This window comes from Schistocerca serialis, chromosome 3 (genome assembly GCF_023864345.2).
Source record: "Schistocerca serialis cubense isolate TAMUIC-IGC-003099 chromosome 3, iqSchSeri2.2, whole genome shotgun sequence".
NCBI lineage: Eukaryota > Metazoa > Arthropoda > Insecta > Orthoptera > Acrididae > Schistocerca > Schistocerca serialis.
In genome coordinates, this window is record NC_064640.1 from 359,320,934 (window position 1) to 359,347,864 (window position 26,931).

The 26,931-nt window shown below is 39.2% G+C and overlaps 1 protein-coding gene across 1 annotated transcript in view; it reads right to left on the minus strand.

The window, feature by feature from the left end:
• LOC126470164 (intermembrane lipid transfer protein VPS13A-like) overlaps positions 1-26,931 on the minus strand; it is a 762,201-nt gene that overhangs the window by 226,701 nt on the left and 508,569 nt on the right. The window contains exons 40-45 of the mRNA XM_050097791.1: positions 5,144-5,286; positions 4,891-5,042; positions 4,543-4,745; positions 4,335-4,455; positions 4,009-4,224; positions 1,877-2,092 (exon numbers count right to left, since the gene is read on the minus strand). Coding sequence (XP_049953748.1) covers positions 1,877-2,092; positions 4,009-4,224; positions 4,335-4,455; positions 4,543-4,745; positions 4,891-5,042; positions 5,144-5,286 — 1,051 coding nt within the window. The remainder of the gene's footprint in view (positions 1-1,876; positions 2,093-4,008; positions 4,225-4,334; positions 4,456-4,542; positions 4,746-4,890; positions 5,043-5,143; positions 5,287-26,931) is intronic.

Sequence of the window (26,931 nt, forward strand, 5' to 3'; positions counted from 1 at the left end):
AAAGCTTTTGACAGTGTAAGTCACCATATTCTCCTGAATAAAGCCAACACCCTAGGAATGAGTGGAATAGTAGGCAAATGGCTTGAATCATATCTGTGCAGTAGAAAGCAGAAAGCAACCATGAAAGGATTGCATGGTGGCCAGGTGTCTTCAGACTGGGGCTCTATTGCCACTGGAGTACCTCACGGCTCAGTATTGGGCCCAATTCTTTTTCTAATATTTGTAAATGATTTGCCACTATGCACAGATCATGGGAAAATCATCATGCTCACTGATGACACTACCACAGCAGTTAATAATCCCTTGGGGAATGTGTCAAATGAGATAATAAATACGGCTTTTGCAGATATGACAAAATTTTTTGAAGCTTATGGTCTTTCCATCAATCTAAAAAAAACAAATTATGTTCAAATTCTTGGGTCTGCATATAGACAGCAAACTGAAGTGGCATTACCATAGTCCAGATCTGTGCAAAAGGTTAAGCTCCGCAACATATGCCTTGAGAATAACATCAGACATTTGGGAGATGACCCCAATAAAAACAGCATACTTTTGCTATTTCCATCAACTTATGGCCTAGATGTAATATTCTGGGGAAATCAACCAAAAGCAAGAAAAGTGTTCCACACCCAGAAGTGAGCCATAAGAATTACATGTGGAGTACATCTGAAGCACTCATGCAGAAATCTATTTAGAGATATTCAAATCTTTACAACAACTGTTCAGTATTTTTTTCCCCCTGGTGTGCTCTGTTTCAAAATATAGCAGCTTATTTACAACAAATAGTTTGTACCATAATCATAACTCCAGAATAGAACTTGATATTCATAATAATCTAAAAACAGAGAGCACAGTACAGAAGGGAATTTTATACAGTGGAACCCAAATTTTTTAACGGCCTTCCACCAATAATTAAACAACTAGTTGGCTCAAAAATGGCTCTGAGCACTATGTGACTTAACTTTTGAGCTCATCAGTCCCCTAGAACTTAGAGCTACTTAAACCTAACTAACCTAAGGACATCACACACATCCATGCCTCAGGCAGGATTCGAACCTGTGGCCATAGCGGTCGCGTGGTGGCAGACTGTAGTGCCTAGAACCGCTCGGCCACATTGACCGGCAAACAAGTAATTGGAAACATACCCAAGTTTAAAGAAAAGCTGAGGCAGTTCCTTCTAGATGGATCTTATAGTATAGATGAATTTCTAAGCCAAAATGCATAATACCTCCTGATTATGCTCAAATCCATTTTTGTGGTTTTATGGCCTAGTCATCATTCTTTGTCTATCTGCAGTGTAATTTAAAGCTGAAATATATGTATATCTGTATCTATAACTGTATATTCATTCAGAAGTCAAGTATTATAGCTCATATGTAATGTTGTATGTTAGCTTACCTGTTCCTGTTATTTGTCTGATAAAACCAATGTACTTGGGCACTTAAAAATAATTTGTAAAAATTTGACTCTTATATATTCAGAGATAGATTTTCATAGGGATCTACAGAACTCAAAATAATCAAATAATGTGTATTATGAACAAAATGTAAATAATACCTAGAAGTGTATTATGAATAATATGTAAATATAATTCATAAACTAAGTAAAGAGAAAGTTAAAGTTCATATTAAATGTCTGAAAAAATGGAAAGATCAACCAGTGTATGATCTGTGAAAGTTTTAATAAGTAACATAGTGAGAATCAAATGAGATGAAAAGTTTCACACTTTCTAGGTAAAATAGCTTCTTCAAAGGTGAAGCATTTGTTGTTGATCTATATTAATGTGGAATTACATTACTATCCAATGATGTCTGAAAATTTATGATAGAAGAAAATTAAATATTTATTGTTAGTTAGAATTTAAGTGTACAGTTACCTTTATTTGAAGGGGAAGACCAGTTTTATTGATGATCCAATATGGTGCATGCAACAGCATGTCACAGGTGTCACTTCTGTCTACCTTCAGGTTTAGTCCTAGTTGCTTATTTCCACCTTCAGTATCAAACTCTGTTGCCATTGTTATTGTTTTTTCCTCTAAATCAGCTGTAAGGCTAAAAGAGCCTGACCATGGAATCCCAAGATAAACTGGAACCTAACAATTAGAAACTGGCATTACTGTTCAAGTTTATTATCAATGCAATAGTTAATGGAAGCAAAATAATCAACCTATACCATAGTAAATAGCATTAGAAAAGTTAGCAATTGCTTGAAACATACCACAATAAAACCTGTTGTCTTCCATTGTCAAGGATTGAGAAATAATTCTAAAGCTGTACTTTTAATATTCTGTTCAACAGATACACTCATTTTGGAAAAGTTTTAATTTTCATTTTTGTTAAAACCATTATTACTGTAAATTTCAGGTCATATTGATGTAGACTTTGGATTGTGTGTAGAATCCACATCATTAATAACCATAGGATTTACATGAATGTGTTCTATATTAGGTTTAACAGATGCTATTAATCATAATTAAAATGTAAGAAATAAATTTAAATTATGTGTGTGAACAGTTTTGTTTCTTTCTGAAAGCTATGTAGTTGTTAATCTTTATGATGGTCAGCAGCTCATCACTGTCTATCATTTTACAATATGTAACTCATTTCTGTATTTTAATCATGGAACTGAACCTTTAAAAAAGTGTTTGAGTACTATACATGACACTAAATAACACAATCTCATTGATAAAAAAGTCATACTGATTATTAAATATCAACAGTGAATACTTGTACTGCCTAACAAATTTGTTTATATTACGTTATTTTATCTTATTCAGCTGCGCTATATTGTTCTTTTAATCCTTCCCTGAAGATGTGATCTGTTTTCTTGTCATGGAATAATTCACTTTGCAGCCAACGACCTGCTATCTCACAGTACTTTAACACATTTTCTGGAGCTTAACTTCTCTAGAACATATCTTTCTGAAAGTATAACTGCCATATATCTCATACTTATATCCAGTTGTGCTCAAGCAAATTTTACATCTTTAGTCACTCAGTAATCTGACTGATACTTTTTCCACTTCACTTTTTCCCATTATTCAAAGTAAATATGATGTTTTGTAGCATACATACAAATATTCCTTGTTCTTCACTTCTTAATAACTGGGAGAAATCAGTGGATGCTGGCAAATAGAGTGTGCTATACAGTTATTTCAGAGCTCCAACAGTAGGGCTTTCATACAGTACTACAACAGTCTTCTCTGCACCATATTTGAATGTTGCAAATTTTTTTTTTCTTTTTTTCTTTTTTTTGGGTCTGTACAAAGTATTATGGACAGATAAAATGTGATGAAGCCACACTTCACTGATGATAGGCATAATTTGTAAATCTTTGTATATGATGTTTCTCATGTTTTTACGTAAAACATTGAAACATTTGTTAGATCAGGATGGCAGTTATCAAATTAATTAAGTATTTTATATGAGGTATAAAACAAAGATCATACTTTTTCTGACACAACATAAAGATAGTTGTGTTTTCCATACTAAAGGTTAAGAAAAAGAATATGGATAATATGCACGCTGTCATAGTTTTCACTACCTTTTTAACTTGAGTATTTAGATATTATAACTACTGTTTGCTTTTCGAGCAGGAAGGCATGCTGGTCCCAGACATGAATCTGCCCAGCAGATTGGTGTGAAGGTCTGATGAGACAGCCAATGTGTGGATGGTTTCTAAGGTGGTTTTCCATATGCCTCAGCAAATTCAGGCTGGTTCCCCTTATTCCGCCTCAGTTACACAGTGTCGGTGATTGAAACTGCACAATAAGCCAGGGTTGGGTGTGGGGCGGCAGTAGGGTGAGTGGACTGCTGTACCCTGTTCCATGTTTTGGGGTTGTGTACCACTGCAGGCTATGGCAAGGACGAAGTGTCTACATCATTTCTAGGTCCCCAGTTCAATACAATACAATACAACAACTGTTAATTCAATAACTAAAACTCAAATCATTATTTCTATCAGCATTGAATTACTGATAAGTGTCCCATTAGGTAGACTAGCACTCACCTCCACACAAATTTTATGCATCTTCAGCAAATTGAGGAAATAAACATTGGTCTTCTCACCAGCTTCTATACGAACTTCATACTTAATGCTTGGTATCTTTACTTCAATAGCATATGGCAAAAAGTTGTATAATGCAAGTGGAGGAACAAGCCTGATAAAATAGTTAGGGACTGATCGTGAGATTCTGTTAATCTGTTGTCCCTCAGTGCACACGGCCTTAAAAAGAAAATGACATTATACATACCTGTAATCTACAGATTATGATATCAATATTGCAGTAATACTCAGCTACAAAAGTAAACTGATGAATAAATAATTATACAAACCCTTAATGAAAATACTGTTACATCCTTTTCTTCTTTTGGCATGCAAAACACATCTTTTGGTATATTAAGATCAGATGCCATTTCTTGCCAACACAGTCCCACTTCACTGACATTATAGCTGCTAAAGTATTAACATAAGAAAGTCTGTAAATTAGGACCTGAAATAGTTTACAAGCATACAGTACCATACATTAAGGACATTACTTACTCTACATATGCAGGAAGAACATGTAGTTTGCAGTGGTATGCTATGTACAGTGGAACATTAAATACACCATCTGGTTCAATTATTGTTACTCGAATAGAATCTTCAAATGGATTAGTAACTTCCCCTACATGCTGCACACCAATACTTTCCACAACAGACTTCTTATAGTACAAGCCCATCGCATATGAAGTTTCATTTTTTATCTGAAATTGATCAATATTAATTGTAGCTGGTGTCAGACAGTGTTATTTTCTATTTATTAACATCTTTTACATAATACACAAGGCCACACATTCCCACATTCCTTTAGCCTAAAGAATGCTAATGTTTTCACAGAAAATAGCACACCTGCAAAGGAGATCTCACAGTAACCTTACGGTGCCTCTGATGAACATCCACACAAACAATTATATAATATCTTGTGTTGTTTTTAATAGGCTGGAGCATATGTAACTTAACTGAATCTCTCTTAGGGGCCAGAATATGTAGTTTCTCAAAACCTATAATATCAGAAACAGTAGAAAGTTAAATAATTATAATAAATCACAAGCTCATAACATTTATTAATTCAAAAACACAGATTAATTTAAAATATCTTTACCTTCTACATCTATTACAAGATGTTCCTCTGTTATTTTCTTGTATATGTTTGTCACAGATTCTGGAGGAAACTGGAGAACTGGTGACAACAGTATTTGTTCAGACCCTGAATCACTTTGTCGGTAACTGAATCCACCTTCAAAGCTGCATGGAATGAGAAACACAGTCTTATTAAGAACAGCATCACTCAAGTATGTAATAACATTGCTGTGTCTTGACAATACATAACGTGTTTGACAGACAAGAGTCTGTCTATGTTATTTGCTGGCTACTAATATGCTCAGCAAATATTAATAGAAAGAGAAATAATTCAAGCTGTGAAAAAGTATTCTGTTTTGAAAATCTATAGAACTCTTGGTGAATCAAATAAATGAAATTTTAGTATAACATTAAATTCTTACATGGAGGCAAGATATACTGTTCAGCGAGTATTGTCTACATGCATACTCCATCTTAGTCACTTTTTCGAACTACTTTTACTTTCCAGAATGAGCTGTGAGTACCAGACGTGAGTTGTGCTTCGGTAGCTCAGATGGTAGAGCAGTTGCCTGCAATAGGCAAAGGTCCCGAGTTCGAGTCTCGGTCGGGCACACAGTTTTAAATTGCCAGGAAGTTTCATACTTTTACTCTTCTCAACACTAAGCTGCCCTGCCATCACGTCAATGCAGGTAAATTTTAAAACATGGCTCTATAACTACATGATCTATCCACAAATAATTTGTATGATTTTAATGGATCATGTCTTTGTCACGCTTTGTATGCCAATGTAATGTAGGCAATATTCACTGAACAGTATATCTTGACTAGAAGTGATGGTTACACCTATGACCTTTTAACACTGATGTTCCTGATGATGCAGCCAGTTGTGTGTCAATAAAACAACAATTTTACCAGCTGTTGGTGGAATTATTCCTAACACAAGGCAGTTTACAGAATGGCAACTCAAGTGTTTATCCTTTACTGCGTATTCCATGTAACAAATTTAATAAATTTTGTGTGTGTTTCTCTCTTTAAGAGGGCTAATCCCACATTTTTGTAAGTGTAAATTCATTCAGTCTGTAGCACATTAGTTGCTCGTTTGTTTTGTTATGAAAGCAATCATCTGCTCATTTAGTAAGCCAACCAGTCTGACTCCAGCACTCTGCTGTAATATGAGTTCATCTACAGAGCCGAAAGGTATATGTTTATCCTTTTCTGCATTTTCCACATAGCATATTTATTAAATTTCGTGCATGTTTCTCTGTTTAAGATGGTTAATCTCATGTTTTTGTAAGTGTAAATTCATTCAGTCTTTAGTGCATTAGTTGCTCATTTGTTTTGTTTTGAAAGCAACCATCTATTCATTTAGCAAGCCAGTCAGTCAGGCTCCAGCACTCAGCTGTGATACAAATCCATCTACAGAGCGGTAAGTTAAGTGTTTATTCTTTCCCATGTTTTTGATGTAGTATATTTATTAAATTTCGGGTGAGTTTCTGGGTTTAAGAGGGTTGATCTTGCGTTTTTGTAAGTGTAAATTCATTCAGTCTTTAGTGCAGTAGTTGCAAACTGAACAGCCAGCTACGTAACTATTTAACGCGTCAGCATCCATTGGTGACACATTAGGAGGATAGCAAGTTGCATATCTAGGATTGTCTGCTTTTGTAGTTCACTTCTTCAGTTAGTCTTACTAGGATGTGTACTTGCTGTGTGCAGATGCAGGAGGAGCTGGCCGCAGTTTGCGAACAACTGAATGTGCTGTTGGCTACGGTCAGTCACCTTCAGACTGCAGCCTCAGGGTGTACCAATGGCTGACAATCTGACACATTGCATGGGACACCTAAAGTGTGACTTGTTTTGTCCGTGGCTCTGCTTCTGAGGCACATCGTAGTGCACACAATGTGGAGGATCCAACCTCACAACAGGGTGGGGGGTAGTGGTAATGCGTTCATGTCGCTCGAGGCAGAGGGAGAATGTGGAGACTGGCTGCATGGCCTTGCCCACTTATCCTGTGAGTGGACAGGTGGCCACTCCTTCAGAACAGTCTGAGCAGGCACACAGGGGAGGAGTTTACTGGTTACTGGGAGCTCCAAAGATAGGCACGTTCTGGAGCCCCTTAGGCAAGTAGCCAATGTACACTCCGTATTTCTGCCAGAGTGTAGAGGTGGCCTTTCTGGTGGCTCATGTTGGCACCAATGACACCTGTCGCATGGCTTCTGAGGCAATCATCAGTTCCTAAAGGCAGCTGGCGGAGGTTGTGAAGACTGCTGGCCTCAGCTGTGGGATACAAGCAGAGCTTGAATTTGCAGCATTGTTCCCAGAGTTGAACAGGGTCCTTTGGTTTGGAGCCAAGTGGAGGGCTTCAACCAAATGCTTCATTGATTCTGTGATGGTCATGGCTGCAGATTTCTAGAACTGCATTATCGTATGGGGATTTGTAGGACTCCCCTTGATAGGTCAGAGGTGCACTACACAAAGGCAGCAGCTACTTGATTAGCAGATTACTTGTGGAATGCACATGGGAGTTTTTTAGGCTAGGCATTAGCCATATAATTCACAGAAAGGGAAGTCAAACGGTGTTCCAAATAAATACACTTCAACTGTCACAATTTTATCAGCAAACTGACAAAGTATTTGAAATAAAGTTCCCGAACTTACTGTCCTCCAGGAAAGTTCTCGCACTCAAATTATTCTTAGGGACTGACAGCTGGCTGAAAGCTGAAGTGGAAAGCTCTGAGAATGTATATTGGAAAGACTGATTAGAGGCCATAGGAGGGGTAGTTTTCATTGCAGTTGACAAAAATATTGTCTCTGTTGAGGTCAAAGATGAGTGTGACAGTGAAGTCATATGGTCGAGTGTAGCTGCAGGTGAAAGTAAGTTAATTGTTGGATGATTTTACTAGCCACCTGATTCCACTGTGGCAGTTCTAGGCTCCTTCAAAGAAAGCCTAGGGTCAATTCTGCATAAATACTCAGATCGTGCAATATTGGTTGTACTCAACTTTAACCTGCTGATTATACACTAGGATGTCTGTGGATTCGTTGCAGGGGGTACAGGATGACAATCATACGAAATACTTTTGAACACATTTTCTGAAAATTGTCTTGAGCAGCCAGCTCACACCCCTTCAAAATGGAAATATCTTTGACCTTGTAGCTACAAATAGACGGAATCTTATCGACAATGTCAGTATAGAAACGGATTTGTGATCATTATGTCATTATAGCAACTATGATTAGAAAAGTTAATAAATCTACAAGAAGGCTAGGAGAGTGTTTCTGCTAGACAGCAAAAATAAGCAGTTATTAATGTATTACTTAGACAGTGAATTGGCATCACTTACTACCAGTAAGATGGTGAACAGAAATTATGTGCAAAGTTTGAGCAGATTATAGATCGTGATCTGGAGAATTACATGCCTAGTAAGTGGATAGAGAATGGAAAAGACCCACCATGGTTCAACAACAAAATTTGTAAGATGCTGAGGAAGCAAAGACTGTTGCACTCTAGGTTCAAATGGGGATGAACAAACGATGACATGTGAAGGTTAGTAGAGATTTTTGCATCTCTGAAAAGGTATATGGGCAAAGCATACAACAACTACCACCGTCACACCTTAGTAAAAGATCTGGCAGAGAACCAAAGAACATTCTGATCATATGTAAAATCATTAAGCAAGTCTAAGACTCCCATTCAGTCCCTTGTTGACCAGTTTGGTGTGGCAGTTGAAGATAGCAAAATGAAAGGCAAAGTATTAAATTGCACATTTGAGAAACTGTTCACACATGAGAATTGTACAAGTATACTGTCATTTGACCATCGGACAGACTCATGTATGGATGACAGAAATAAAAGCATGCCTCGCCTAGAGAAGCACCTTAAAGATTTAAAAACAAATAAATCACCAGGTCTGGATGTAATCCCAGTTCAATTTTACAAGGAGTACTCTGTGGCATTGGCCTCTTACCTAGCTTGTATTTATCATGAATCTCTCGCCCAGCATGAAGTCTCAAGCAACTGGACTAAAGCACATGTGACTCCAGTATATAAGAGAGGTAAAACAACAGACCAGCAAAATTACAGGCCAATATCCCTAACTGCTGTTTGCTGTAGAATCCTTAAAGATATTGTCAGTTCGAATATAATAAACCTTCGTGAGACTAAGCAACTTACATCCACACATCAGCATGGTATTAGAAACCATCACTCATGCAAAACTCAGATTGCCCTTTCCTCACATGATATACTGAGAACTATGGATAAAGTGCAACAGCAGATTCCATGTTTCTAGATTTCTGGAAGTCATGTGACACAGTGCCCCATTTCCGGCTGTTAATAAAGGTGGTATATTGTCCACAATGGTGAGCGTTCATCAGAGAGAAGGGTACTGTCAGGAGTGTCCAACGGAAGTGTGATAGGACCACTGTTGTTCTCTATATACATAAATGATTTGGTGGATATGGTGGGCAGCAGTCTGCAGTTGTTTGCTGATGATGCATGCCATGGTGTATGGTAAGGTATTGAAGTTGATGTTGAGTGACTGTCGGGGGATACAAGAGGACTTAGACAAAATTTCCAGTCGGTGTGATGATTGACAGCTATCCCTAAATGTGGAAAAATGTAAATTAGCCGGCCATAGTGACCGTGCAGTTCTAGGCGCTACAGTCTGGAGCTGAGCGACCGCTACGGTCGCAGGTTCAAATCCTGCCTCGGGCATGGATGTGTGTGATGTCCTTAGGTTAGTTAGGTTTAATTAGTTCTAAGTTCTAGGCGACTGATGTCCTCAGAAGTTAAGTCGCATAGTGCTCAGAGCCATTTGAACCATTATTTGTAAGTTAATGCAGATGAGTAGGAAGATAAACCTGTAATGTTTGGATACAGTATTACTAGCATCCAGCTTGGCAAAGTCAAGTCGTTTAAATATCTGGGTGTAACATTGTGTGTGATATGAGGTGGAACAAGCATGTGCAAAATGTGGTAGAAAAGGCAAATGGTTGACTTCAGTTTATTGGGAGAATTTTAGGACTGTAAAGGAGACTGCATATAGGTCGCTGGTACGATCTATCCTTGAGTACTGCTCACTGCATATAGGACGCTGGTGCCATCTATTCTTGAGTACTGCTTGAGTGTTTGGGATCCGTACTAGGCCAGATTGAAGAAAGAGACAAGGAATTCAGACAAGGGTGGATAGATTTGTTATTGGTAGGTTCGAACAACATGTAAGTGTTATGAAGATGCCTTGGGAACTCAAATGGGAATCCCTATAGGTAAGGTGACATTCTTTCCAAGAAACACTATTGAGAAAATTTAGAGAACCGGCATTTGAAGCTGACTGCAAAACAATTCTACAGCCGCCAACATATATACATTGCATGGAAGGACCACGAAAATACGAGAAATTAGGGCTCACATGGAGGCATATAGACAGACGTTTTTCCTTCACTAACTTTGCGAGTGGAACAGAAAAGGAGATAACAAGTAGTGGTACAGGGTACCCTCTGCCACACACCACAAAGTGGCTTGTGGAGTAAATATGTAAACATAGATGTACACATCATGCCTTTCAACAGCAGTGGAAGCCCAGAGTATAAAATATTTTGTAACAGTGTTTTATGTTTATAGCTAGGCAGTTTCCAGTACAGAAAATCTATGAGAATATATTTAAATTTGCTAAAATCCTTAAAACATTTGTCGTATGAATTTCATACCTGGATAAGACTAGTACTTGGTATCACACTATACATATGACCTGGTACCCTTGTGAAGTAATTCTGCTGAGTTGTCCACTCCTTTTGTCAATTCTAAGCAATTGTGTGACATTGAATCCATTGCTTCATACAGAAAGTTGTATTGTATGAATGCAGAGTCTCACGTCCTTCCTACTGCGCTGCCGCGATGAGAAGACCATTCCACAATTTGCTATGGTATCTCATCATATCAACACCGCTGCCACCAGGAGGTTATTTCATCTTGCCAGCTTTGCATTATTATGAGAAAGGGTTCACAACACAAGGCAACAGCTGGATGCAAATGGACGTGCCCTTATGGCCTTGCAGCTGCAGTTATCAAGAACACTCACAGCTTTGGACTGGGAATCTGTCGACGATGCTACGGTTTCTCAAATGACGTCAGCACAGAAACGAACTACAGAGAAGCAGAAAGGAAAGATCAGCCACCTTTCGCAACAACAACATGGCACGGGACCACAGATCTTTAGAACACACCGTCATCAACTTGACAGCGAGAGATATAGACACGGGTGCAATGTCGGCACTTAAGAAAGGACTTAATTTCGCACCTTCACTGTGGGACATTCCTGTCTGTGAAATAATAAGTGGTGTTGAACAGGCAGTCCACAAGCTCCCACATGAAACAGCGGAAGAAATACGGCGAGAAACCTGCCGTATACTGACAAAGACGAAGTTACCAGCATCCAACATGACCAGGGCTGAGCGCAACAGCCTTCGAGCACTACATAATGAAGAAAGCATTGTGGTACTTCCTGCTGACAAAGGCAATGCTGCCATAATTATGGAGTTCGAGGACTATGATATGAAGATCTGTGCGCTACTGAACAAAGATACTTACCAGAAGCTCCCACATGACCAACACCAAGAATAGTAAGAAAAACATCAGAACTTCTTAAGTGATCTTCAGGGGAAGACAGTGTGGTTAAGAATCTTCTCCCACAGGTGCCTAGACCACCTACTGCTTATGGTTTACCAAAGATACACAAGGACAGGACACCATTTCACCTTGTTGTGTCCACAATAGGTTCTCAAACATAAAATTTGGCGAAGTACTTGGCCAAGCTCCTCGCTCCACATGTGGGACACTGTTAACATCATTAAAAAACTCAGTAGAATTTATCAGCAGAATCAACTGTCTATGCCTTAGTGAGGATGATATTATGGTCAGTTTTGATGTAGTGGCACTGTTTACGAATGCGCCTGTCAAAGACGCTTTGGACCTAATTTCCCAGTACTTTGTAAGTGACCTGGTTGAGCTATTTAGGCACACTCTTAAGTCCTCCTATTTCGTGCACAACAGCCAGTATTACGATCAGACAGATGGCGTAGCAATGGGTAGCCTGTTGGCGCCAGTTGTTGCAAACCTCTTCATGGAGAGTTTTGAGGATATTGCCATTGATACTGCGCCATTGTGGCCAAAGTGTTTCTTTTGATACGTCGACGGCAGGTTCGTCATTTGGCCACATGGACGGAACAAACTAGATGAGTTTTTGGAACACCTCAATGGCATCAACAGTAATATCTAGTTCACCATAGAGGTGGAAAAAGATAATGCATTCCACTTCCTCAACGTCCTTGTCCACCGTAAATGAAATCGGTGCCTTGGCCACAGTGTCTACAGAAAAACCACCCACACAGACCTGTCCCTGCAAGCCACCAGCCATCATCATCCAGCACAGAAGGGCACAGTGTTACAAACATTGGTGCATCATGCAAGAATAATATCAGACAACGAAAATCTACCACATGAACTGAGCCACCTACGCAAGGTTTTCAGGAATAACATTTACAGCGCCCATTAAGTGAAAGAAGTGATTTCTGGGAAATAATCAGAATAAGACCACCGATGAACAGCAGGAAAAGAAACTTGCTTCGCTGCCATTCTGTGGCTCTGTGTCGGGCAAGATAAGCCGCCTGTTGAAAAGACACAAGATCAAATCAATCTTCAGGTCTCTAACGAAAATCCATCAATTACTGAGAGCAGTTAAAGATGCAGTAGGTCTCATAACACCTGGAGTCTACAAAATACCTTTTGAGTCTGGCCAGAAGTACATCGGACAAACAGTGCGCACTGTGGAACAATGCAGGAAAGAACGTGAGAGGTATTATCGCCTACGCTATCCAGAGAAATCTGTGTTAGTTGAGCATGCGTTAGAAAATAGTCACCACATAAAATTTGACGATACCTCTGTTGTGGCTCACACTAATGGCTTCTGGGACAGTTTAATAAAGGAAGCTATTAAAATAAAAATTACCGCTAACACCCTGAATTGAGACGGTGGCTTGCAGTTCTGCACTGAGTGGGATCCAGCGATCGAGCAGTTGAAGAGGGCCCATCGAACGCTGACTCAAAACATGCCCATATATAGCAATGTCACGGGCACCAGTGACGTCACAGCCAGCAGCTAGCATATATAAGGGTGCACCAACATCCCACTGGCAATTATAACACCTGACAATGGCCACAGAGTGCTTGCCAGAAAGCTTGTGTAGTTTTAAGCAATTGACGCAGTTGGAAACCCGAGGACATTTTATTCAGAAAATTCTATGTTCATCATAATCCAAATTTGCACGTGGCTAAAATTAGCTTTGATGTAATATGACACACACTTTCAGCTAAACCATAAAATTGCTTGAAATTATCTCTTTTCTTACCTGTCATTTTACTTACATTTACGCTGTCAACCTTTATCACCTGATAAAATTTTTTGCTTTTGGCTCCCTTTTTAGAAGTTATTCCAACCATTATTAATTATTTTTGAAATTCAGAACAACCTCTTATTATCTGAGAAACAATAGCTATTGTGGTGGATAGGTAGCATGAAGTAATTCCACAAATCTTGATAAAAAAGTCTTTTGAAATAATTGAAGTATCTCAGTCAAAATATGAGATTATGGTCCCTATTTTCAGACAACCAGTTACACATAAAAGATAACCAGCCACCATAGCTGATGTTACTGATGGTGTGTGCTCAACTCAAGGTAAGCCGGTTCAAATCCTGGTGGTAGAAGAAATTTTCGCCACCTGTATTTGGCTCGAACGGTGAGGTGAGATAATAACATTAAGCTCCTCCTCACCAAACATTGCGCTACTGTCCTGATATAAGATCCAAATTTTTCCATAGTTTCATGGAGTAAGGGCATATGAGCATAGGAGACTACTGATGGTGATCCATCCATCTGGTCATGATGTAAACCCAATGGCCCCTTAGTGCTGTTTGAGAGGAGTAGGGTATATGCTGGGACCAAGTTTCACCCTCCCTTACACACACACACACACACACACACACACACACACACACACACACACACACACACACACACACACACACATATTCATAATAACAGTTGCTTATACTCAACAGACACACTTAACACAGAACTCACATTTCAAAAAGGAAAGAAACCATTGTGTGCAAAGGAAGAAAAATGTTTCCAATTTTACTTGTACCTAAAATACGAAGTTTTATATAATATTAATGAATCAAAACATTGATAGAAATGTATTAATGACTTTTAGAATACTTTGAGTAGACATACCTCAATTTCAGATTTGTGCTCTCGTAACCCAATGCAACCATTTGACATAAATAACAATATTGTGTCAAATTTTTAGCATGGCATTTTTGTACTAGTAGTGATTATTGTATTTGTATGTTTAGCCCTATTGTACTCATGTCAGACCAGTTCAAGAAATATAATATAAACATGATTTGCATATGAACAGAACTGGCAATATATGAGGGACCCAGATTTTTATTTTGCTGCACATTGAAACTGGCTTTCAGCACAGTATGAAATTATGTAAGTGTTTATTTTTCATTTACTGCAGTAATTACAAAATATAACAATTTTTGACATCCGTAAGTGAAAATGAGCAAGTTTAGTTATTATATGATGTGAGCCCACCTCACATCAAAGTATGTACACTGAGTAGTACGAAAAATGCAACATGTGTAATTATATATTTAATCAAAGCATACCACATTATCCTATTTTTTAGGTGGGGTATGTCATTGACACTGCTTTGGGGGGAAACAACGAAGCTATGATTTTTTTGTCACACTTTCCTCAATTGTTTGTTCCTGCACAACCTGAAAAAAAAACATCACTAGTTTAAAGACAATAATGTTATCCTGCTCTAGTAGTACTTATTGCTGAACCTTTTATTGTTCCCCTTTCAGTCACACATCATCGTAAGATTTTTCTGTGATTATTGTAATCAGCTCCCTGGAGTAAACACGCTGAAATAAGCCATAAAGATGGTACAGATCATGTTGCTTTGATGAAAGATGGTTGAAGTACGCATTACATTGCAGAAGTGTTGAAAACTACACCTTCTACAATTTCTAGATCGATAGCAAAGTACTAGAAGCCACACAAGGAAACCAGCATCCAGTCCACAAAGAGCAACACATAGAAGTGATTACCACTTCTTACAACTTCAAATTCTCTGTAACCATCACATCTCCACAGTTGAAACACAAAATCAACTTTATCAAGTTTGAGTGGTCAAGGTTAGTGACGGAACCACTCACACCACAACTGGAAAGTACAATAATAATAGCAAGTGTTGTTAACTGGTGAGTAATTATACGGCCTGTGGTCACCTGTTTGTAGAGAGAGAATTTGGAGAAGGCCTGGTGAGAGGCATTCATTTGCACATTTTCATTCAAGATGCCTTTTCAGGATGGTTATGATGGTCTGGGCAGGAAACAGTATGACTGCAAGGACAGAGCTGGTCTTTGTGGACTGTTGGAGCATTACAGCAAATCACTATGTGGAGAGAATCCTTTCAGAGCATGTCGTGTATTTTGCACTATGTACTGGTGCTGGTTTTACACAAATACATTACAGCACATGGCCACATGTTGCAAGTATTGTGCAAGACTTCTTGGATGAAGCACACTTTCATATTATGAATCCTCAAGAGGTTATTTCAGCATTCATCAGGAGCATGCCTGAAAGGGTAATACACACTTTTGAAGAAGGGAAGAGTAGGGAACAAAAACAGAGGAGCAGTACCTCTATGAGCTTCCTCAAAATTTGCTTGAAGTATCAATTCATTCATGTTACTTCTGTATCTCTGACTTAATTTGTATATAATCACTGTTTTTCATGTTTAAAAATAGATTTATTTTAGAAATTTAAGTTTTGTGTTTCTTATCAGTAATTGTAACAGATAATTTGATTTACAAGCTGTAGTGGTTCGCCTGCTTTATTTTCTTTGTTTGTTGTCCTTGGTGTCGACATACTGTCTGAAGAAAGTGGGGTTGGATGTGGAACTGCTGTCTATTATAAGTGATGTAGCCGACAGATGCACAGTTGCATTTCACAGTCTTTTACTTTCACTTTTCACAACCCCCCATATACGCATTTATATGGTCTGTGCATTATTGTTTAACTTTTGATTAGCCTCATTAATAGTTTGCAGGGGAACATCCACTTACTGCTACAATAGTTTACTGTTGAATGTCTATGTGAAGTAAAAACATACCCACAATGTCCACAGTTATTTCGGAATAATCAGATACATATGGAGCAGACACTGTCATTGGTTTAACACACAGCCTATTGGTGTCGTTCTAACCATCACAAGTTCCTCATCTGAAACTCAGTTGTTGACTGACTCTCTCATGACCAAAAACCAGTCCTTATTCATCATCACAATAATAGGTACTGAAACTCATTTGGTAAATAATGTGTACAGTTTGGTTGATACCCTAGCAATGATGCCAACTAGTTGCCATTACAAAAGAAACTACCTCAGCTGAAGCTGGGCAGAGTATCAGAGGGTATTGGCAGTAACAGATAGTGGTCGGTCCAACAGTAAGTGTTTCACTGAATGTTCCTTTTTAATAATATTTTGGTGGCATCACTAATGGTAATCATATTATGACGAATCAGACATATGATTTTATTTGTGCAGGATAAACAAAAAAAAACATTTATGAAAGTTTTTTGTTTGTTATTTAGACAACAATATACCACCTCTAACACCAAACGAGGCCATGGACCTCCAACTCTGGATGAAATGGTATCAACAAAGATAAGTATACCCATAGGACTGATGGATTTGGGTATCTACTAATGGATGTTTGATTAAATTACAGAAAATACAGATAGGTTGATATCATCCAGATCATGGTTTTTCCTGTAGCTGCTGGCTTACACTCCTCCCACACTGGTATTTTGGAGCAGAATTCTTCTTTTCCTACTTTGGTTTTCTCTTGATTTGTTTGTAGGGTTCCTTGTGTTGCTTTATTGCACCATTTATTTTTCTACAATTATATGACACTCTTATTAAATTTAATTGATGAAAGGAGAAAAATATAAAAATGTGGCAAATAAAGCAGGTGAAAGGGAATACAAATGTCTAAAAAGTGAGACTTACAGGAAGTCCAAAATGGCTAAACAGGAATGGCTAGAGGACAAATGTAAGGATTTAGAAGCATATTTCACTCATGCTGCCTACAGGTAAATTAAAGAGGCCTTTGGAGAAAAGAGAAGCAGCTGTACGAACATCAAGACCTCAACTGGAAAACCAGTCCTAAGCAAAGAAGGGAAGGCAAAAGGTGGAAGGAGTATATAGAGGGTCTACACCAAGGAGATGAACTTGAAAGCAATTTTATAGAAATGGAAGAGGACATAGTTGAAAGTGTGATGAGAGATATGATACTGTGAGAAAAATCTGATACAGCACTGAAAGACATAAGTCAAAAAATAAATAAATAAATAAAAGCCAAGGCCCCAGGAGTATACAACATTCTCTCAGAACTACTGATAGCCTTGGGAGAGCCAGCCATGACAAAACTCTTCCACCTGGTTTCCAAGATGTATGAGACAAGTGAAATACCCTCAAACTTCAAAAAGAATATAATTCAAATTCCAAAGAAAGCAGGTGCTCACAGGTGTGAATATTGCCAAACTATCAGTTTAATAAGTCATAGTTGCAAATACTAACATGAATTATTTACAAAAGCATGTAAAAACTGTGAAAAGCCAACTTTGTGAAAGATCAGTTTGGATTCCAGAAAAATGTATGAAGACATGAGGCAGTACTGACCTATCACTTATCTTAGAAGATAGGTTAAGGAAAGACAAATCTAGTTATAACAACTATAGGCACAGAGAAAGCTTTCGACAATGTTCACTGAAATTATATCTTCGAAATGCTGACAGTATCAGGGGTAAAATACAGTGAGCAAAAGGCTATTTACAACTTGTACTGAAATCAGACGGCAGATGTAGGTGTTGAGGGGCTTGAAAGGGAAGCAGTGGTTGAGAAGGGAGTCAGATAAGGTTGCGACCTATACATCTACATCTGCATCTACATGACTACTCTGCAATTCACATTTAAGTGCTTGGCAGAGGGTTCATCGAACCACAATCATACTATCTCTCTACCATTCCACTCCCGAACAGCGCGCGGGAAAAATGAACACCCAAACCTTTCTGTTCGAGCTCTGATTTCTCTTATTTTATTTTGATGATCATTCCTACCTATGTAGGTTGGGCCGAACAAAATATTTTCTCATTCAGAAGAGAAAGTTGGCGACTGAAATTTCGTAAATAGATCTCGCTGCGACGAAAAAGTCTTTGCTTAAATGACTTCCATCCCAACTCGCATATCATATCTGCCACACTCTCTCCCCTATTATGTGATAATACAAAACAAGCTGCCCTTTTTTGCACCTTTTCGATGTCCTCCGTCAGTCCCACCTGGTAAGGATCCCACACAGCGCAGCAATATTTTAACGGAGGATGAACGAGGGTAGTGTAAGCTGTCTCTTTAGTGGACTTGTTGCATCTTCTAAGTGTCCTGCCAATGAAACGCAACCTTTGGCTCGCCTTCCCCACAATATTATCTATGTGGTCTTTCCAACTGAAGTTGTTTGTAATTTTAACACCCAGGTACTTAGTTGAATTGACAGCCTTGAGAATTGTTCTATTTATCGAGTAATCGAATTCCAACAGATTTCTTTTGGAACTCATGTGGATCACCTCACACTTTTCGTTATTTAGCGTCAACTGCCACCTGCCACACCATACAGAAATCTTTTCTAAATCACTTTGCAACTGATACTGGTCTTGGGATAACCTTACTAGATGGTAAATTACAGCATCATCTGCGAACAACCTAAGAGAACTGTTCAGATTGTTACCCAGGTCATTTATATAGATCAGGAACAGCAGAGGTCCCAGGACGCTTCCCTGGGGAACACCTGATATCACTTCAGTTTTACTCGATGATTTGCCATCTATTACTACAAACTGCGACCTTCCTGACAGGAAATCACGAATCCAGTTGCACAACTGAGGAGATGCCCCATAGGCCCACAGCTTGATTAGAAGTTGCTTGTGAGGCACGGTGTCAAAAGCTTTCCAGAAATCTAGAAATACGAAATCAACTTGAGATCCCCTGTCGATATCGACCATTACTTCGTGCGAATAAAGAGCTAGCTGCGTTGCACAAGAATGATGTTTTCTGAAACCATGCTGATTACGTATCAATAGATCGTTCCCTTCGAGGTGATTCATAATGTTTGAATACAATATATGCTCCAAAACCCTACTGCAAACCGACATCAATGATATAGGTCTGTAGTTCAATGGATTACTCCTATTACCCTTCTTAAACACTGGTGCGACGTGCGCAATTTTCCAATCTGTAGGTACAGATCTATTGGTGAGCGAGCGGTTGTATATGATTGCTAAGTAGGGAGCAATTGTATCAGCGTAATCTGAAAGGAACCTAGTCGGTATACAATCTGGACCTGAAGACTTGCCCGTATCAAGCGATTTGAGTTGTTTCGCAACCCCTAAGATATCTACTTCTAAGAAACTCATGCTAGCAGCTGTTCATGTTTCAAATTCTGGAATATTCCATTCGTCTTCCCTGGTGAAGGAATTTCGGAAAACTGCGTTCAATAACTCCGCTTTAGCAGCACAGTCGTCAGTAACAGTACCATCGGCACTGCGCAGCGAAGGTATTGACTGCGTCTTGCTGCTTGTGTACTTTACATACAACCAGAATTTCTTCAGATTTTCTACCAAATTTCGAGACAATGTTTCGTTGTGGAACCCATTAAAGGTATCTCGAATTGAAGTCCATTCCCAGTTTCGCGCATCTGTAAACTTTAGCTAATCTTCGGGATTTCGCGTTCTTCTGAACTTCGCATGCTTTTACCGTTGCCTCTGCAACAGCGTTCGGACCTGTTTTGTGTACCATGGGGGATCAGTTCCATCTCTTACTGATTTATGAGGTATGGATCTCTCAATTGCTGTTGCTACTATATCTTTGAATTTGAGCCACATATCATCTACATTTGCATAGTGAGATCAGAAGGAATGGAGATTGTCTCTTAGGAAGGCTTCTAGTGAAACTTTATCCGCTTTTTTAAATAAAATTATTTTGCGTTTGTTTCTGGTGGATTTGGAAGAAACGGTATTGAGCCTAGCTACAATGACCTTATGATCACTAATCCCTGTATCAGTCATAATGCTCTCTATCAGCTCTGGATTGTTTGTGGCTAAGAGGTCAATTGTGTTTTCGCAACCATTTACAATTCGCGTGGGTTCGTGGACTAACTGCTCGAAATAATTTTCGGAGAAAGCATTTAGGACAATCTCGGAAGACGTTTTCTGCCTACCACTGGTTATAAACAAGTATTTTTGCCAACATATCGATGGAAGGTTGAAGTCCCCACCAACTATAACTGTATGAGTGGGGTATTTATTTGTTACAAGACTCAAATCTTCTCTGAACTGTTCAGCAACTATATCATCGGAGTCTGGGGGTCGGTAGAAGGAGCCAATTATTAACTTAGTTCGGCTGTTAAGTATAACCTCCACCCATACCAATTCGCACGGACTATCTACTTCGACTTCACTACAAGATAAACCACTACTGACAGACACAAACATTCCACCACCAATTCTGCCTTATCTATCTTTCCTGAACACCGTCTGAGACCTCATAAGAATTTCTGCAGAACTTATTTCAGGCTTTAGCCAGCTTTCTGTACCTATAACGATTTCAGCTTCTGTGCTTTCTATTAGCGCTTGAAGCTCAGGGACTTTCTCAGCACAACTACAACAATTTACAACTACAAATCCAACTGCTCCTTGATCCAAGCACGTCCTGTATTTGCCATGCACCCTTTGAGATTGCAGCCCACCCCGGACTTTCCCGAGGCCTTCTAACCTAAAAAACTGCCCAGTCCATGCCACACAGCCTCCGCTACCCGTGTAGCTGCCAGATGAGTGTAGTGAACTCCTGACCTATTCAGCGGTACCTGAAACCCCACCACCCTAGGGCGCAAGTCAAGGAATCTGCAGGCAACACGGTTGCAAAACCGTATGAGCCTCTGATTCAGACCCTCCACCCGGCTCTGCACCAAAGGTCCGCAGTCGGTTCTGTCAACGATGCTGCAGATGGTGAGCTCTGCCTTCATCTTGTAAGCAAGACTGGCAGCCTTCACCAAATCAGATAGCTGCTGGAATCCAGAGAGAATTTCCTCAGATTCAAAGCGACACAAGTCATTAGTGCCAACATGTGCCACCACCTGCAGCTGCCTGCACCCTGTACTCTTCATGGCATCCAGAAGGACCCATTCCACATCATGAATGACTCCACCCGGAATGCACATGGAGTGCACACTGGATTTCTGCCCTCCTTAGCCGCAATATCCCTAAGGGGCCTCATTACGCGCCTAACATTGGAGCTCCCAACTACCAATAAGCCCACCCTCTGTGATTGCCCAGACCTTGAAGGCTGAGAATCATCCTCTGAAACAGGGCAGGCAGCTGCATCTGGCTCAGCCAGAGACAGTGCCTGAAACCTGTTTGTCAGACGCACCTGGTAGGCTTTCTGAACAGCCTCCGGGGACGTCTTTCGCTGCCTGCCACGCCTTGGAACGACCTCCTTATCCACCACAGGTGAGGGCTCAGCCCCACTGCGGGCAGCAACCGGGGCAACCACAGCGGCAGACCGATCTGGGGACAGACGGGATGAGGTTGACATCCCCGTGATACCCAAGTCTGGCTCCCCACAGTGGCGCCCATTGGCAACAGCCTCAAGCTGCGCGACTGAAGTCAGGGCCGCTTGCAGCTGTGAGCGAAGGGATGCCAACTCAGCCCTCATCCGAAAACAGCAATCACAGTCCCTGTCCAATCTAATCGCTGTTGAACAACAGTTACTGAAACACGAGTCCGTGCCTAGATAACGCAAAGGAAACACGCAATGAATGTATTAACTAACCTGTACAAATGCCTAACGACTGCGCTATAGCCGGCATTCTGGCATTATTCAGTCTGTCAATATGCACATTGCACATTCAGTAAAGGAAACAAAACAAAAAAAAAAGTTTGGAGTAGGAAGTAAAGTTCAGGGACAAGAAATAAAAATTTTGAAGTTTTCCGAGGACATTGCAATCCTGCCAGAGACAGCAAAGGACCTGGAAGAGCTGCTGAATGGAGTGGAAAGTGTCTTGAAACAAGTATATAGGTGACATCAACAAAAGCAAAATGAGGATAATGGAATGTAGTTGATTCTGAATTAAATCAGGTGATTCTAAGGAAATTAGGTTAGGAAATGAGACACTTAAAGTAGTAGATGAGTTCTGCTCTTTGGGTATGAAAATAACTGATGATGGCCAGAGTAGTGAGGATACAAAATGTAGACTGGAAATGGCAAGAAAAGTGTTTCTCAGGAAAAGAAATTTGTTAGCATCGAGTATGGATTTAAGTGTCAGGAAGTCTTTTCTGAAGGTATTTGTATGGAGTTTAGCCATGTATGGAAATGAAATATGGGTGATAAACAGCTTATACAAGATAAGGATAGAAGCATTTGAAATATGGTGCTACAGAAGAATGCTCAAGATAAAATTGGTAGATCACATAACCAATGAGAGGGTGCTGAACACAATTTGTGATAAAAGAAGTTTGTGGTGCAACATGACTAGAAGAAGGAATCGGTTGGTAGAGGTTGGTAGAACACATTCTGACACATCAAGAGATCAATTGTGTATTGGAGGGAAGTGTGTGTGTGTGTGTGTGTGTGTGGAGGGGGGGGGGGGGGGAGGCAAAAACTGTAGAGGGAGAACAAGAAATGAATGCAGTAAGCAAATTCAGAAGGATGGAAGTTGTAGTAGTTATTCAGAGATGAAGAGGCTTGCACAGGATAGAGTAGCATCAAACCAGTCTTTGGACTGAAGACTGCAACAACAATGATACCCTTCGATCTCTAATTCTGCTGGTAATTAACATATATTAGTTACTTGAATTTTAAATTTTGCAACAAACTGTTTGACCATAAGCCCTGTGCGTGTCAACTTTTTCCAACATCACCCCTCATATGCTGTCTTTTTTATTGCTCTAACTCTGTCTAAATGCATCAAATGTGCAAATGCGTGTGAATTCCTAAGGGACCAAACCGCTGAAGTCATCGTTCCCTAGACTTACCGACTACTTAAACTAATTTATGCTAAGAACAACACACACACCCATGTCTGAGGGAGGACTTGAACCTCCAGTCAGAGGGGAAATGCAATCCGTGACATGGTACCTCAAATCGTGTGGCCACTCAGAATGGCAATGTCACAAATCTTCTCCTCCTTTTTGTGATTTTCTTATTTTTGTAATGTAGTTTACAATTCCAAGGAAAATCCTCATTGAATACCCCGTTCTCCTTCCCAAAGCAGTTGCCTCAATAAAACTACACTCAAAAATTTTCACAATACACTCCCATTTTAAATAACCTACAGCAACATTCACAAGTGTTACATATGGCTAATGAAATAAAAAACAGTGGATGTAATGGAATGAAAAACTACATGATGATTTATGAATGTTTCTTTTGTGTAAAATGACAGTCAGTCAGGGTAACATTTTATCAGCCTGAGTGTCTTTGTACCACTTACGACTTTTTTTTTTCAGATTGTTGCTGCTTCACATAATCATATTATTTTGTACTAAAGTTAACAATTTCAGTACTGCTATGATTTCTAGTTAGTTGTCTTTCCGATTTCCTACAAGCTCTTAGGATTGTGATTATCTTTTAGTTGCACTGGTTGTAAAGAGAACTACTGGTGACAGGGATTTAAGTTGAAAAATGCCAGGTCAACACAAATATCTTGGTATTTCAAAGTCAACCTGCAGTAATGAATTAACACTATTTGTTTTTACTTCTTATTAACACTTGATATCCTTCAGGCACAATCTAAATTTACCCAGAGCATTGGAGACAGGAAACATTCTGTTTCTTAAGACTGGTCTAAAATTATCCTGAATGACAGGTACCAGCATTAAAACTGAAATTTTGCTCTAATAAGCCATAGGTAGTATGCATTTTTGCTTTCCAAAGCACTCAGTAACTACACACATAAAATGTTGCAATCTCTGTTGTAATGTGTAATTTAGTTTGTGTCCAGTATTTTTTTTTTTTTTTTACGTAAAAGGTGGTACAAGTTTACCCCAACTGCCTGTAACCCTAAAAATATATCTGCGAGTATGAGAAGAAATCTGCACTTATCACACCATTTCACCTTACTGAATGCAACACTGACATATTTACACTTCGATTATATATATATAAATCTCAATTTTTTTTAAATAGACTGTAGTAATTGTTTATGCCCATAATATTCACAATTATCACTTGTGCACAGTTTGCCATCAAAATGCAAAAATGCTGAACTAACAGAATTCACAGCAGGTATACTTAGTCTACAAACTGACAACTAACAAACAACTAAGTTGTATTATCATATATTGGAATGCCATATACTGGATTAGAAGAGAGGATGAGATATGGTGGATTTCTGTCGGCAGTGCTGCAATCAAATACACATTATATTCCACCATCATTTAACGAGTATATGTCTCTGAGCTTCTATGGCTCTCCAATACATCTCAGGTACAACTGGTGCATTAGTCAACTGCACCCAACTTGTTGAGGTGTATTCATACCTGTTGATACATGGATGGATGCATAGTTTCCTCATGCTCTATGTTGTTGTTGTTGTTGTGGTCTTCAGTCCTGAGACTGGTTTGATGCAGCTCTCCATGCTACCCTATCCTGTGCAAGCTTCTTCATCTCCCAGTACATACTGCAGCCTACATCCTTCTGAATCTGCTTAGTGTATTCATCTCTTGGTCTCCCTCTACGATTTTTACCCTCCACGCTGCCCTCCAACACTAAATTGGTGATACCTCGATGTCTCAGAACATGTCCTACCGACCGATCCCTTCTTTTTGTCAAGTTGTGCCACATACTCCTCTTCTCCCCAATTCTATCCAATACTTCAACATTAGTTATGTGATCTACCCATCTAATCTTCAGCATTCTTCTGTAGCACCACATTTCGAAAGCTTCTATTCTCTTCTTGTCCGAACTATTTATCGTCTATGTTTCACTTCCATACATGGCTACTTTCCATACAAATACTTTCAGAAACGACTTCCTGACACTTAAATCTATACTCGATGTTAACAAATTTCTCTTCTTCACAAACGCTTTCCTTGCCATTGCCAGTCTACATTTTATATCTTCTCTACTTCGAACATCATCAGTTATTTTGCTCCCCAAATAGCAAAACTCCTTTACTACTTTAAGTGTCTCATTTCTTAATTTAATTCCCTCAGCATCACCTAACTTAATTCGACCACATTCCATTATCCCCATTTTGCTTTTGTTGATGTTCATCTTATCCTCCTTTCAAGACACTGTCCACTCCGTTCAACTGCTCTTCCAAGTCCCTTGCTGCCTCAGATAGAATTACAATGTCATTGGCGAACCTAAAAGGTTTTATTTTTTCTCCATGGATGCTCTATATCATAGGATATTTGTGTGGATGAACAATAATTCTCACTTCCCTGTGGGAGGGGAGTGGGATGGAAGAGGGGGGGGGGGGGGGGAGAAGCTTGTGGCTTCAAATCAATAAATTGTAAACTGGAAAACAATAAATACAGCAGAATGGCTAAAAAATGAAAATAAGAGAATAAAAAATTCATATTCCACCATTAAATTTCAATGTATAGTAAGACAGTGGAGGTTATTCCACTACTTAATATGGTCTCATATCATAAAAACCTGCAAAAAATTTGTTCCTGTACAAAATGCGCTCCATGGGAATGACCATTATTACACAGAATTACGTGGGCTGTTCAAAAGAGAATGATCATAATTTCTTTATGGTTAAAATTTTTCAGGCTTAAGCTTTACCTTATTATATCCTGTCAGCTTAACATGTAACAAACATGATGAACCATTTTCAGTTTTGGCACTCCTGGTCCCTGCCTACAAGAGGTATGCTAGCTCAGACATTTTCAGTATCCTTCACTGCATTAATGGAGGTGGCGGGCAATCAGAAATATGCAGCTTTGAAATTCTGCTTCTGTCTCAACAAATCTTGAGCTGACACTTATGCAATGTTACAGGTGGCCTATGGAGAGTCTGTTCTTCCTTACAGCACAATGCAAAAATATGTTAAAATGTTTACATGAGAAGACTATCAATTTCAAAGGAAAGTCGATCCAGCGTTCAAGTTACTGCTCTTATGGAAGAAACTGTCAGTACTACAGCTGTCTTTGTGAGACAAGATTAACAAATAAAGTTATTAACACAGTCTGAAATAATCGACAAGTTGGTGATAGAAAATTTATGTATGAGATATGCTTATGCACAGTGGGTTGCGAGATAGCAGATTTCCAAATGAAAGAACATTCACATGAAGATTTGTGTGCAGATGAAGTTGATGTCAGAAAAAGATCCATAGTCACTTTCAAAGGTAATCACTGATGTTGAAACTTCACTGCATCATTTTGATCCTGAGAGCAAACAGCAAAGGTCTGTGCAGAAATCTCCTTCATTACCAAGTCCAAAAATAACAGAAGTGGCTGTTTCTGCTGGGGAAGTTATGTTCACCTCATTTTTTGATTTCATGGAATGGTTTATCAGTATGTTGTTTCTACACACACAACAACTAGACAATACTGCAGGGATATCCTGAAAACTTTACAAAACCATATCAGGTGACAAGGACCACATATCCATAAAAC